Consider the following 15,865-nt stretch of genomic DNA (forward strand, 5'->3'; position numbering starts at 1 on the left):
GGCCTGTAACTGAGCAGCACAACCCCCACCCTGCCACTCAACAGGCCACGCAATGGGAGATTCTACTGTGAGAAGTGCATCTGCTGACATATAAGCACCCAGAGCGCTTATCCATCACCTTTTCTTCCCACCTCGCACCTCCAAGGAGCCAGAGCTGCGAATACAATGTTCAGCCCTAGGCGTCGGTGAATATTCTGTTCCTACTAGTGAACCGGTGCATGAAATTTTTGCACATTAAAAGGGAATTAATTAGAGGAAATATTTTAATATTGCTATTTGCCCTTTCTCTATAATGGAAGTGTCAGAGATCAAAGAAAATTAGTAAAATGTATATGAAAATCTTCCTCCTTTCAGAGTTTGGGGCATGCCACAGGACCCTGAGTCGAGTTGCCGCCCACCCGTGGCACCTCAAAATCACACGAGACCCAGACCCATCCAGCTCCACCCCCATTAGGTGAAGCCCCTCCTGGGGGGTGTGGCCTCAGGTTGCCTGGCCCAGTGCTGGGGCAGGGGGTACAGCCTGAGGTCCCCTGTCAAGCCCCAAATGATGGTGGATGTGGCCTCAGGTTCCCCGGCCTGGTGCTGGGGTGGGGGCATGGCCTCAAGTCCTTCAGCCTGGCACCAGGGCAGGGGGCACAGCCTGAGGTCCCCTGTCAAGCCCTGCCGGGCAGGGGGTGGGACCTCAGATCCCCCAGCCCGGCACTGTGGCGAGGGGTGCGGCCTGAGGTCCCCTGTCAAGCCCTGCTGGGCAGGGGTACAGCCTGAGGTCCCCTGACCTGGCACCAGGGTGGGGAGCATGGCCTGAGGTCCCCTGGCCTGGCGCCAGGATGGGGGGCATGGCCTGAGGTCCCCTGGCCTGGCGCCAGGATGGGGGGCATGGCCTGAGGTCCCCTGTCAAGCCTCAGGCGGGGGGGGGGGGTGTCCCTGCTGATTGCTCATTAAGGCTCATTACGGAAACTCGGCCTCCACTGTTGGCACAGCCATCTTGTGTTACCAAATCCCTGCCTCCGCTGTGGGCTCAGCCATCGTGACCGTTACAGCATGACAGTCAATTTGCATATTCCCTCTTTATTAGATAAGGTTGGGAAGCTATGCTTGGGATTTCTCAGGAAAACTCCTACCTGCACACATCCTGGCCAGAACCCCTGGCCTCAGGCCTGTTGTCCTCACTCCTGCCCCTGGGCTGCCGGCAGGGAGCCTGTGTATAGCCATCTCAACTGAGAGGAGAGGGCAGGTGGGGAGTATGTGTGTAACCATCTCCCTGAGAGAGGGGAGGGCAGGGGGGGAGGCGGGGTGTAACCATCTCACGGAGAGAGGAGAGGGCGGGGGGGGAGTATGTGTGCAACCATCTCACTGAGAGAGGAGAGGGCGGGGGGGGAGTATGTGTGCAACCATCTCACTGAGAGAGGAGAGGGCGGGGGGGGAGTATGTGTGCAACCATCTCACTGAGAGAGGAGAGGGCGGGGGGGGAGTATGTGTGCAACCATCTCACTGAGAGAGGAGAGGGCGGGGGGGGAGTATGTGTGCAACCATCTCACTGAGAGAGGAGAGGGCGGGGGGGGAGTATGTGTGCAACCATCTCACTGAGAGAGGAGAGGGCGGGGGGGGAGTATGTGTGCAACCATCTCACTGAGAGAGGAGAGGGCGGGGGGGGAGTATGTGTGCAACCATCTCACTGAGAGAGGAGAGGGCGGGGGGGGAGTATGTGTGCAACCATCTCACTGAGAGAGGAGAGGGCGGGGGGGGAGTATGTGTGCAACCATCTCACTGAGAGAGGAGAGGGCGGGGGGGGAGTATGTGTGTAACCATCTCACTGAGAGAGGAGAGGGCAGAGGGGGAGTATGTGTGTAACCATCTCACTGGGAGAAGAGAGGGCAGGCGGGGAGTATGTGTGTAACCATCTCACTGAGAGAGGAGAGGGCAGGTGGGAGCCTGTGTGTGACCATCTCACTGGGAGAGGAGAGGGCAGGTGGGAGCCTGTGTGTAACCATCTCACTGAGAGAGGAGAGGGCAGGTGGGCTGGTGGGCAGGTGGGGAGAGGCGCTGTCAGGTGGGAGCGCTGCCCTGGCCTCTGCCTCTGGCCTCAGCCTGGGCCTCCGCAGTTCTCTCCTGGCCCTTCCTGCTCTCAGGCGTCCCCACATCCAGGTGCCTGAGGCCAGGTCCTGCTTTGCCTGGTGAGGACGGGCGCCTCTGAGCCAAGCTTTCTCAGCCACAGGAAAGGGAACCGGGGTGACAGGGCCCTGGGCTTCTGAGAGCCTTTAGGGCGGGGCCGTGTATCAGCCACCACCTCTATCTCACCTGGTGCCGGGAAAGCGCTTACTGAGGAGCTGCTACCAACCCATGGGGCTTTTGAAAGAAAACGGACACAAACCACAAATCGGATTTACTTCTGAGTCAGAACCACTGCAGATAGAATTTCCTGTTCCCTTCGGAGCACGCACTGCTTTCTCACCAGGTGCACCCGCCTTTCCAGCGCCTGTCCTCCCAGAGGGGCAGAGCGCCGCAGGAGGGTGCGTTCCTGTCCCAGGCCCAGCACTGCAGGTTCACCGCCTCGCTCCTGCCGCTCCTGCCACCGGGGACGTGACCCAGGAACAGCTGTCTGGGGAGGGACAGCAGGCGGGGCAGCGGCCAGGCCCGCCTTCGCTCCACCACCTTCAAGGGTTTGATGACGCTGCGGAGCCCCTAGAATAGGGGCTGCTGTACCCCTGACTCACAAGATGCCTGTGCAGCCTCACCCACCTGAAGGTCCAGCAGGGATTTAGGGGGAACCGGCTCCTCCTTCAGCAGAACTTGATCCCAGCGTGTATTGGGGAAGAAGTGATTTCCGGCGTGGATGTCAGGTGCACCCCGATACGCTGCTGGTCAATAACATTTCTAGTGCCCTGGCTGAATCCATGCCAGCATCCAGACCATCCCTTCTTGTTCACTTAGAAGTTTTATGATGAACACCAGTTCCTACATAGATGTCTCTTTGCCTGGGCACTAGAAATAGCAGCTCTATAGTCACGTTCTCCTCAAACTAATGCTTTGCAATGCAGTGTGTGGCCTGTCCTGTGGCAGGGTTGGGGATCTACCCTTTCTGCGCTTTCTGCATCTTTCCTGTGGCCTCCAGGATCACAGGGTCAGGAGAAGACAAGGTCACCCCTTGGTATGTAAGAGTTCTCCAGAAGGCCACATGGAAGCCAACTTCAGGGTAAAGGGGATAAGTCCAGATGGGAGGAGACTTGACTTGGTGGTGAACACACAATATAATATATAGATGATGCATTAGGGAATTAAAAAAAAATTAAAATGCAAAAAAATCACCAATTGTTTAAGCATTGTGGTTGGGGGGGATCAGAGGCGGGTGAGACTGATGGAAATAGAGGCTTGGCTTCAAGAACGGGGCGGGGGGGGGATCAGAGGGGGGTGAGACTGATGGAAATAGAGGCTTGGCTTCAAGAATGCCCTGACAATTCCATGCACGCAGTCAGATGGAACTCCCTGGGAATGCAGGCCTGGCCCGCCTGCCTGAGGGGGTATCTGCCCAGTGCAGGGAGTGGCAGCCCACGCCCTCGGAGCCTTGCTCTGAACCTGTTTCCAGAGCAAGAGGAATACCATGGACCCACCCCTCGCAGCTGCTGTAGCACCATGTCCAGCCACACGTGGAATGCCCCCCACAACCTTCTTGCTGATGCCAAAGAGCCGTCCTGCGTGTGCACGCCCAGCAGTGCCATCTGGACACTGGTTCTGCCCTGTCCCGAGGCCATCTGTCCAAATAAAGAGCGTGTCCAATCCTGTCCATGGCATTGACAAGGCAGCCACGGCAACCGGTTCCAGGCCGCACCTGTTCCTCGCCGCCTGCCCGAGGACAGCGGGTGCCACCAGGCAGCCTGGGAGACTCGGCTAGGCCGGAATGACAAAGCAAGGCCTAAAACTAAAGATATTTTGGAATACTAGGTACATGGAATGGAACCTCTTCATTTCTAAAATTTAAAAATCTGACCAAGGGAAGCATTATAAATTCGCTTTAACTCAGTAAATGGCTATACGCATGGTTAGGTATTAAATGTGGTACAGAAAAAAATTTGGCTAAGCAACAATCCTAGTGATTATTTCATATTTTCTTCATCTTTGTATAACATAGCATGTAAATTTCCATCTTCAACTTTGAGAAAAAAATAAGTTAACTTTCATATTATCTGGGAATGGTAATAACAGAGAATTGAAATATTTTAAAAATTCTTCCATCAATAATTACGCAAGTTTAAGGATGATTTACTGGCCCACAGCTGTTTCAAAGTTTGTGTTTTGTGATGGAAATTGCAACTATAAAGTAAACTTTAGTTACTCCCGAGTACACCATTTTCCTGTCTGAACTGGTAAGATGAACAGTAATATTGTACCTCATCCAAGAGAAGGCCTCCCTCTGTTCTTGGGAAACCAGCAGTCCTACGTAAACAATAAGGAATTGGGCCAGGAAGGAAATAAAATTCTTAAAGGAAGTGCCCTCATAATTGTAGTTCGGTGGCTTGCAGAATGGGCTCCCAGAACACCTCTGGACGCCGGGGTCTTTGCATGAAGACCCGAGCAGGGAGGATCTCAGCCCCTTACCCACATACAACAAAAGATTCACTAAAAATGAAAATACACTGTCACAGGCACATGAATACATATCAAATGCCTCTGCAGGGTTTTTGGCCAACTCTAATTCTTTTTTAAAAATTGTATTAAAGTCTAGTTGGTACACAATATTATATTAGTTTCAGGTGTACAATATAGTGATTCCACAGTTATATACCTTATGAAGTGATCACCCTGAAAAGTCTAGTTGGATATACTACTTTTTCACACAATTATCAAATGGCTAAATTGTTTTCAAAAGCACTAAACATAAACACACACACACACACACACACACACACACACTCGTCCACGTGCGCGCGCGTGTGCACACACACAGACACACACACACACACACACACACACTTCCCTAAGCCCATACTCGAGACCAGAACATTTCTGTGTTTAAATCATTTGTGCTGCCCTAGTTGGTTTGGCTTAGTGGATAGAGAGTCAGCCTGAAGACTGAAGGGTTTGGTTCCTATCAAGGGTACATGCCCAGATTGTGGGTTCTATCCCCAGCAGGGGGTGTGCAGGAGGCAGCTGATCAATGATTCTCTCTCATCATTGATGTTTCCATCTCTCTTTCCCTCTCCCTTCCTCTCTGAAATCAATAAAAATATATTTTAAAAAATTAATAAGTAAATAAATTGTGCTGCCCATGTGTTAGTACTAACCTATTTCTATTACACATTACCTTTATTGAGAAAGATTCAAAAAGAAAATCAACGAATGAAAAGAAAGAAATATTTACATATTTTAGCAGGGAGCTGTTATTTCTGGGAAGACCAGGGAACATGTGTACCTTAACTAGACCTTTGAATGAAATGAGGGTAGAATGTGGTTGGGAGAGAAAAAACAGGTAGTAAAGAAGGTCCCAAGTCATAAGGAGCTCGGTCTTAAGGAATTATGATTTAAAGCAGGGAAACGACATGCCAGATACAAAGACCACATATTATGACTCCACTTATATAAAGTGTCCAGAAAAGGCCACCTATAGAGACAGAAAGTCGATTAGTGCTCCCTGGGGGTTGGGGGGAGGAGAGGAGAGGATGAGGTTTCTTTGTGGGCTAATAAAAATATCCCAGAATCAGATTCTGATGATATTTGAACTACTCTGTAAATGTATTGAAATACTTTAAAATGGCAAATTTTATAATATGTGAATTGTATCTTAATTATATCTTAGTTTAAATGGGCAAATCTGGGCTCTTGATACAGGCCCTTGAAGACCAGTGAAGAATAGAGTTGAAATGGAATAAGTTAAACAGGCGCTTGGCCTCACAGAGTTTGTTTTTGAGCTCCCGGAGCAGAGGATCCATATCTGACCATTCCGTTTATCCTCTCCGCAGAATTAAGCACAATATTATGTAAAATGTGTGCTTAAAGAAGCTATTAGATTACATCATGGCCAGCCTCCTGCACTGTCTGCCATGGTGATAAATAAAGACAAGCTCTCCTCCCACTCCTTCCCTTCGCCGTCACTGCGTTCTCTTGTAGAAACACCCTGTCCTCTGTCTAATGTGACAGCGTAGCGTGGTCACGAAAAGCTCAGTCTAAGTCACACTGACATTGGTCTAATTTTCTAGAATTGTCATCTTCACAAACAACATTGAGCTCATGTTTTCAAGTTAGTGTTCTGGCTTTTACTTCCTAATTAAATGAAAGGGGCTTAAAATTCACAAGACTTGACTATTCAGTTATTTTTTATTTGTACTATGATCATTTCGGTAGGAATTAGAAAGACTAGTTGGAAAGCTGACTAAAATACCTGTAGGTTTTACAGTGAGGAGGGTTGTTTAGATAATGCACACACATCACACTGAGAAAACCGAATGTGGACATTGTAGGCGATGCTTCTCTCCCGCGGGCAATCGGGCAAGAGAGCATCATGATTCGGCTGCCCTTGTCAGAGCACACAGAGGACTTCACCTGTGTCCTAAGGTTACAAAGACAGGAAATTAATAGGATGAATATGTTCAAAGGCTCTCAGAGCACAGATTCCCCTCAACTGTCTCTTTCATATGATGTGGACACAATGAGCCAAGACTGCCATGCTGATTAGCTGTGTTCGCACATGGAAAATGCCAAGTCCCTAGAAAAGTGTCTGAGGCACAGGTAGAACTTAGACAGATTACACATGAATATAATTGTATCCCTACTACTGGAGGCCTGATACCTGAAACTATAAATGGCCAATATATAACACAGAGAAAACCCAGGGCTAGAAAGCACACCCATAGCACTTACATACCTGCAGCAATATATGAGCTCCCGCCGGCCTTATAGAGAATGTGGCTGGCGAAAGGGGCTGCACAGATGATCAGGAAACTCGCGGTCACGACAGCGACTACCCCCAGGAGCATGAAGACAGCCCAGAAACCACGGTAAACTGAAGATCCCAGGAGAAAAGGAGAAAAGAAAAACACACTTAGACTGTGAACGCACAGATTGTGGCGGGCGAGTTTCTTGCCTCTTCACTTTTCTAACTGCAGCCATAGCACTGCCAGGTGGGACCAGGCTGTGGATCCTGGCTTCTCTTTAAGTGGAAACCTCACCAGGTGACTTTGGACTCAGTGAAGTCAGCCTTAACTCAGCTCATGCTCAGGGTGTGCACCACACACATGCTTAGTAGACTTTGGGAGCTCAGTTTCCTGACCAGATGTTCTGCTTTAGAAGTGGGAACACCCTAAGTTCTAAAAAGTTCTCTTGAGTGAGTACCCATTGGGTCACCTATAGGTGCTTCAGACCAAGTGTACAAAAGACATGAAAGGAATTTGCGTGTATAAACACCGCCAGTTACATCTTGCTAAGATAATTTTTATAATAAAAATAACAAGCAAAGTCAAAAAGAAAACTTTTGTAAACAGATTGAGATTTTAAATTAGATATATCTAAGATTTATTACTTTCTATCAATCTTTGTTCCTAAAAAGGTTCAAAATGAGAAGTTATAGTGATCTTTTATTTAAGGACCAGCAAGGTTGAATTAATGGATACAGCTGGTAGAAAAGAGATTGTGGTTTTGGCGATATGTTCATAGTAATCAAATAAAGAGGAATCCTAATGATCAATTTTGAATGGAATAATTACCAATCTGTTAAACAAATGTATCATTTCCCAAAGGCTAAAACACAAAAATAAATTCCTTTTGGTGTAAACAAGGGAAAGCTCTGTGAATCATATTAAAATTATAATTTGTATGCAAACAAAAACATTATAATGAAGCAAAGAATGTTTTTTCTCAACAAGCCCACCTGGCAAAGAAAAACATATGTCAATCAACTGGAATCTTAGAGAAAAATGCATGGGAAGATGGGAATTTGAAGAGTCATGCAGCTAAATGGGAAAAGAAGGCTGGGGTTTTTGTGTGAATAACTCAGCCTTGAAGGCAGGAATAACAAGTGGAATTTACCTCAAAACCAATGCTGTTGATTTTTAATCACTTTATGTGCCTCATCATATCACATGGCAGGTTCCATGGAAAGTGTGAAGGGTAAAAACATTAATGAGAGGAGCCCATTCTGACCCTCCCCTGATCACACTAAAACTGGACAATCATGGCAAAGACCTAGCTGAGGACTCCAGAAAGCAAACGATAGCAAGTGGTATAAGGAAGGAACTCGAATCTGTAGCTGAGGTCAACTCAGCTGCAAAGACTTGCCCGAATTTTTCCTTTTTTTCTCCTTCTGAACTTGGCCTGAAGGTGAGATAAGTTGGGAACTTTGTAAAAGGTGCAAACAGGAAAAAAATACCCTAGTTAAGTCATCATTCTGCTTATAAGAAGCAGAATGAAGGGCCCCTACAGGCCAAAGTATAGGGAAAATGCCCATGTCCACTTATCTCCTTGTGTTCTCTTAGTCCTGCCTCAAAATTAAATCTGCACTGCTTCCTCAGTGGAGTCATGGACATTTATGATCCCAAATGATGATTCAATCCTCCAGATAGTTTACTTTCACATCTATTGTGCAAAAAGTGGGGGGATCATGGTATGTGTTTTCTCTTTTCCCTCCTGCTTTGCACTGTGGTGTAACTACATGAAAATGTGCCACAGTAAAGGAGGCCAAAACTCTGAAAGAGCCCAGACTTTCTTGTCAAAAAAACTGGGTAAGGGAGTCCTAGAAGCCAGAAGATGTGGGGAAAATCCCACAGACATAAGAGAACTGAGATGAGCATCTCTAAGTCTGTGTTTGAAGCTACTTAAGTAATGAGCTCACACCTCAAGTTACCCATATGTGGAAAATGCCCAAGGAAGTATAACAAAGCTTTAAGAACTGAAGTACAGTTCTTGGGTGATAAAGTCACCCAAGCACCAGAGCTAGCCCTGAGGGATGCATGCCCCCTTGACCTATATAGCATAAAAATAACTGAAAATTGAATTGACATTGAAACTAGCATCATAGAAGAAATGAGCAGACCATGCAGGTCGATTGCCTATTCAAACAACAAATCAATATTTGCCAGAGAATTTTAACAGTATGCCTAGTCTGACAATGTAATTTTCAAAAGTCCAAATACAGTCCAAAATTACATGATATACTAACAACCATGAAAATTTGACCAATCCTCAAAGGAAGAAGCAATCAGCAGATGCCAACCCAAAGCTTCAGATGTGTGAATTAGTGGACAGACTTTAAAATAGCTATTGGAACCACTTTCTATAAGCTAAAGTGAACACTCTTGAAACGAACAAAAAGGTAGAAATTCGTAGCAGATAAATAGAGTCTATGAAAAAGAACTAAATTGAATCTTAGAATTGAAAAATAAAATATCTGTAATTAAATATCCATTATGCAAGCTCCAGGGCTGAATGGAGATGAGAGAGGAAAGAGCAGGTGAACTTGAAGAATGAGCAATATAAATTATCCAATCTGAACAACAGAAAGAAAAGAGATTGAAAACAAAAATGACTAGATAGAGTTTCAGAAAATTGTGGGACCATATCAAATGATTTCATATTTGTGCCATGGAGTCCCTAAAGCAGAGGCAAAAGATGTCAGTGCAAAAAGAATATTTAAAAAAAAGAATCCCTAAAACTTTCCAAATTTGGTGAAAAATAAATTTACAGGTTCAAGAAACTCAACAAATTCCAAAGAGAATAAATTCAAAAACCCAGTGATCCCACTTCTAGGAATATATCCCAAGAAACCAGAAACACCAATCACTAAGAATACATGCATCCCTATGTTCATAGCAGCACAATTTACCATTGCTAAGATTTGGAAACAGCCTAAGTGCCCATCAACAGATGAGTGGATTAGAAAACTATGGTACATCTACACAATGGAATACTATGCTGCTGTAAAAAAGAAGGAACTCTTACCATTTGCAACAGCATGGATGGAACTGGAGAGCATTATGCTAAGTGAAATAAGCCAGTCAATGAAGGAAAAATACCACATGATCTCACTCATACATGGATAATAAAGACCATTACAAACTTTTGAACAATAATAGATACAGAGGCAGAGCTGCCTCAAACTGATTGTCAAACTGCAGTGGGAAGGCCAGAGAGGGTTGGGGGGCAGAAGGGAGGGGAGTAAGAGATCAACCGAAGGACTTGTATGATATTTTAAGAATAAAACAAAATAAAATAAAATAAAACAAAATTAAATTAAATTAAAAAAATAAAATAAAATTCAGCCCAGACACATCAGAAAATTACTGAAAACCATGGACAAAGAAAAAGTCTTGAAAGCAGCAAGACTGGGGGTGAGATGGGGATGCCAATATTAAATGTATGGACCAACAGTCCCAAGGACTGAAAGTGTCCCCTGAGAAAGGGTGGCAGTCAGAAGACATCTTTAAGATGCCAGAAGAAAAGACCTATCAACCTAAAAGTCTGCTTCTAATAAAAACGCCTTTGAGTGATGAAAGAGAAAGAAAGTCATTTCTCAATGACTTTTTGTTTGGCTAGGATGTTTTTGTGGTTTATATTTTTAAGATTCCTAGGTAGGAAAATGGGATTTATCACAGCAGACCTGCTCTCCAAAGATGTGTGAAAGGAATTTCTTTAGGCTGAAGGGAAATGGCACCAGAGTTTACTTGAAACTTCCAGAATGAAGTAAGCGATAACAGAAAAGGTGAGTATCTGCATAAATATTTTCCTCATCTTAATTTATTTAAAATATATTGACCTTTGAAATATAAAAATACACTGTCAGCATAACACGGGAAAGAAATATAGGTTTGGAATCAGAGTAATATAGTGTTTGCCATTTATACATGTATGTAACCTTGAACTAGCCAGGTCCAAAAGAACCATGGAGCCAGGGTCACATGCAAGCAGGAGGGAGGGATTATGAATCAGGCTACAGAGAAGACAGAAAAGCAGAGAGACTGTAAGAAAGAGAGAAAACACCTGGAGAAGGAGACTGAGAGAGAGCCAGACAGAAAGAGGGATAAATGTTCCCCAGAGCTGCTATCACCGCTGACAACGCTAGCTCCTGTCCCTTCATTTGCTCTAACAAAATAGCCTGGCTTTTCCTTCTGCATTCCCTGGAAAAGGCAGGAGCAACGGATTTGTGTTTAAGGGAAAGGGGATCTGGCTGTCTGAAGACACAGAAATAGCTTCCAAGTGAGAGTCCTTATTGCGGTCACCAACAGCATGCTTTTCTTTCCTGCCTGTGCTTCAGCATTCAAAGTTGCTCAACTTCAAGACTATTTCGAAATGTCTTGGAACATCCTGTTTCTTAGCTAATGATATCACCTAATTTGCATATGTGGCACACTTTGATTCCAGAATTAAATGCTCAATTATAATGAAGAATCATCATGTGGAATTGAGTAGAGTCCTTTCACTGGGTGAAGTAAAACTGAGGCCTTCAGAGAATTTTCAACATGAAGAGGATTATATGATATTGGAGCCTCTCCCCTTACTAATTTTTACTTTGATGGAGATCAGTTTTCTAATATAGAAAACAATATTATTCACCTAAGTTTATAGTAAGGATTTAGGAAATATATAAAAAGTAGCATGCAGTAAGACTTCAAATATGTTTGCTGTTATTATTACATATCTGGTATTATTACGTATCTGTTATTATTACATATCTGCAGTTGGCACTTTAAAAAAATCTATCTACTAATCCCATGGATCTGGAATGGGAACAAGCTTTCAGTACTAATATATAGAACTGTAAATTTCAGTGGGAAGGATGTTTTTGTTTGGCTAGGATGTTTTTGTGGTTTATATTTTTAAGATTCCTAGGTCTTAAATGTGTCTCAGAGAACACTCAGTCTGTTTCCTTGTTTGTTATATGAGCCATTAAAACAGAAAAGCTTTCTCTTTGAAAGTTTGGACTGTGCCAAGTGAAAACATATCTAAAATCCATCTGTGCTATTAAATACAAGTCAATGCTTACCTTGAGCAATATTGAATTTCTATTAGTTCCTATTAGAACATGAAGCAAGATTTATAATGCAAGTGGGTTTACATGTACTCTATATCATCACAGTTTGGATTAATCAAAAGAAAGTCTCATTTGAATCTGTGGAAGGCAAGAATTAATGGCTATTTCCAAAGAAATGAAGTTCTGTTGATTCTAGATAAAGTGGTGGTGACTTGACTTAACAAAGTGTTCCTTGGTCAAGTGTGTAAACACAGAGAAAAGAAGGCACCTACCAGGAAGAGCTGCTGGTGGCTAACTGAGCTCAAATTTTAAAAAACAGAGCCCAGCAGCCATTTCTGCACAGAGGCCTCTCAGGCAAGGTGCACCTCATGGAAAAGCCTGTGCTGAACTGCCTGGGCTGACCAGCAGACCCTGAGCGAGGGATGAATGATTACTCTAACACACTCGCTGTGAAAGAGAGGGCTAAGGGACTGCCTGGCTAAAGGAACCAGACAGCCTCTAGTGCCTGACTTGTTAGGCTTTTATTGTAACAGCACTTTGAGATAAAGTTTATCTTTTAGATACAATCAGTAGGGTAAGTAATATTGTGAGGACACATGTGTTTCCAGTGTCTTTTAAGCAAGGACACCCAAAGATTAAGCATAAGGATTCCAGTAAACACTGAGGGGTCTGCATGTGCACAGATTTGTTTGGAAGGGTCAAGGAATAATTAAGGGCCCCGCCTTTGGCACATCCCTTTTCTCGGAATGTCCTCCTTACAAACTTTTCAACCATGTCTCCTGTGCTCCCCAACACTGAACTGCCTGCCTGCCCTGTGTTTCTGTCATCTGAGCCAGCACTAATAAAGGTTTCCTACAATCCTATTTCAACCAATAGGATTGAGTCTTTCCCCATCCAATCAGAGTTGCACAACCCTGGCCAATCAGAGTGGTTCTATTCTGACCCAGTGCCTTTTGGACCAATCAAACTTGAGGATGTGGAGTCCTCATTTGCATGAGGACAGACCAATCAAGGACCAAGGACAGGGACTTTAGTCCATATAAACTGCCTTTCCTCTGGCTTTAGGAGTACACTTTCCCTTTTCACTTAAGACTAAAGAGTGTGGTTCCTTGGCTGAGCTGAAACACTAAAGATGCCTCAGCAGAGCAGAGCTGTCTAGAGGGAGAGGGCCTGGCCCCAGGACTGCCTCACAGCTGTGCTGTATCAAAATTGAGCTGTTCTGCACTGAATAAAGCTTCCTTCTTTACAGCACCCAAATTGGAGATTCCTGTTGGTGTTGAATTGGCACCAATGACCATAGATTGACAAGTGTAATGAGGAGGATGACTAGTAATTAGTCAAACAACAGATGCTATAGAAATGGTTCTCCCAGTGTCCTCAGTTTATTTTCCTGAGTAAATTTTTAACCGACAGTATTACTTTTACCAATTTGCTTAGTAATTTCATTCTAGTAGATCTAGAATCATCAGCTCAGAGTATGCTGAAATTTCCTAACAATATATTCCATGTAAATATTTCATTTCATATTATTACAATATTTTCACTTCTATGAAGTATTTTCTAGTTTTCACTTGTGGACTATCCTGCTGCTTTTCTTCAGTAGAAAAAGACATCAAGTCATTGAGATGGTCTAGTTTGTTAAGTAAGAGTGTATATAGAATGCAAAGCTATGTTCCTGACGTCTCTGTTTTTTGTTTGTTTTTTAAATCCTCATCCAAAGATGTTTATTGATTTTTTTAAAGAGAGAAGGAGAGTGAGAGAGAGAGAGTGAAAAGTAGATGGGAGAAAGAAACATTGATTGGTCGCCTCCTTACACACACTAACCAGGGATCTAACCCGCAACAACCTAGGTATGTGCCCCAACTGGAATGTAACCCACAACCTTTCGGTGTGCAGGACAATGCTCCAATCAACTGAGCCACCCAGCCAGGGCCTGATGTCACAGTTTTATTTATAAAAAGTACATTACATATAGAGTTTTAACTTCATTGCAAATTCAAATATCAGATTCAAATATATATCAAAGGAACTCATATCTGGGGTATATCTAAAAGGTTAAATTCCAAAGAGGCATAAATAGGACGTGTAGGGAGACATCCATTAAAAATCGTTCAGGCAGGAAACATAAAAACCATCCAAACCCAGCTCTTTTTTTAAAAAAAAATATTTTATTGATTTTTTACAGAGAGGAAGGGAGAGAGATAGAGAGCTAGAAACATCAATCAGCTGCCTCCTGCACATCTCCTACTGGGGATGTGCCCACAACCCAGGTATATGCCCTTGACTGGAATCGAACCTGGGACCTTTCAGTCCGCAGGCCAACGCTCTATCCACTGAGCCAAACCAGCTTCGGCCAAACCCAGCTCTTGTGGCTCAGTGGTTGAGCATCGACCTATGAACCAGATCATGGTTTGATTCTCTGTCAGGGCACATGCCCGGGTTGTGAGCTCAATCCCCAGTATGAGGATGTGCAAGAGGCAGTTGATCAATGATTCTCTCTCATCAGTGATGTTTCTATCTCTCTCTCTCCCTCTCCCTTCCTCTCTGAAAACAATAAAACATGGATATTTAAAAGTCATCCAAACCTTCAGGACAGTGGAGGCCATGAAATAGAGTGGACTAGTAATTATGCACATTAATATGTGTGCCTGAGTGTGTGTGCTTTTGTGCCTGTGTGCAGACCAAGATGGAAAGCTAATGCCAGAATTGGCATCTGTTCTTAGTTTCATGTAAAGGGTTAGAAAAATAAAGCCCTACTGTATTTATTTTTCCAGTAGTAATGTAATAAACAAGCAGACACGAAGACCTCATTAATGTAGACAGTGGCAAAAGCAGCGGGAGTTTTAGCTGTGGATTGTTTGAGAGTAAGTTCCATTCCCAACCATTCCCATGCAGACAATAGCTCCAACTAGTGTGTCTCCAGGGAGGAGGGCAGGCCGCCAGCTTGCTTGAGCCTTGGGCGCACTGCTGACGCCTGAAGTCACCTAACTTAGCAGATACACCTCCAGTCTCTCTGGGTGCCAGGAACAACACTGCCACGTCAGATACACACAGCCTGGCCCTCAGAAGTCAGTCCAGTGAGGGAAAGCAGCCATTTAACCCTGCATGTCAGGCGCCCTGGCAGAGGAACGCAGAGGAGCCTTAGCCCAAGGCTGCAGCGCAGAGGCCAGGCCTGGGGCTGGGAGGGCGGAGCTGGGCTTACCCCGCCTTGCCTCGCCGTGCACTGGGCTGGAGGCGACAGCATCCCAGCACAGGAGCGGTCCAGGGACCCTGGAAGCGAAAGTGGTCCCTGCAGCTGTTCCCAGGTCGGTGAGGGGAATGGGGAACCTAGACAGGTAGTCAAGGCCTTCTGTCCACACTGCATCACTCAGGCCTCCAGGTGGCGGAAGGTCAGCCCTCAGAAATGAGTGTGAGCACCACAGCTTCGTCCGCATGGGAACAGCATCCGTGGAGGATGGACTGGTGGACGAGTGCCCGCAGGGACGTGTTAGGCAGCTGTGGCAGCAGCCCCTGGAGCTGCAGCGGCACCGCCTGGAGAGAAACAGCTCTAGGGGCACTGTTGTCCCGGGTGCTGAGAACCCAGCAAGAGTGAACCGTTTGTTCTGTTAGGATATTAACAAATCCCTGATTTCATAAGATCATAATTTACCCAACAGACCTTTCATACACAGTCAAGTAAAAATGTCAACCCAAATGATCACAATTCCAAATTCAGAGTTTTTTGATAAATTATTCTGTGTGGGTATAAAATGTAAATATATTTGCAGTTTAAAGATACACTGATGTCACTCATTTTGCAAAGCCCGTGTCGTGTCCTGCCTCAGACAGCTCACCAGCTGGTTCATGAAGCTAATAACCTGCGCTCACTGCTCAGGCACCGCAGCGCGAACCCCCTCCCCCCACCGGCCCACC

General features: G+C 45.0%; 1 protein-coding gene across 3 annotated transcripts in view; it reads right to left on the reverse strand.

Moving 5' to 3' along the window:
- TMEM182 (transmembrane protein 182) overlaps window positions 1-15,865 on the reverse strand; it is a 63,824-nt gene that overhangs the window by 12,635 nt on the left and 35,324 nt on the right. For 2 of the 3 annotated variants that reach the window (XM_005873600.2, XM_014545600.1), the window contains exon 4: window positions 6,857-6,994. The exons of the other annotated variant lie outside the window; for it this stretch is intronic. In XM_005873600.2, the coding sequence (XP_005873662.1) occupies window positions 6,857-6,994 (138 nt within the window). The remainder of the gene's footprint in view (window positions 1-6,856; window positions 6,995-15,865) is intronic. 3 annotated transcript variants of the gene reach the window in all.

This window comes from Myotis brandtii, unplaced genomic scaffold (assembly GCF_000412655.1).
Source record: "Myotis brandtii unplaced genomic scaffold, ASM41265v1 scaffold415, whole genome shotgun sequence".
NCBI lineage: Eukaryota > Metazoa > Chordata > Mammalia > Chiroptera > Vespertilionidae > Myotis > Myotis brandtii.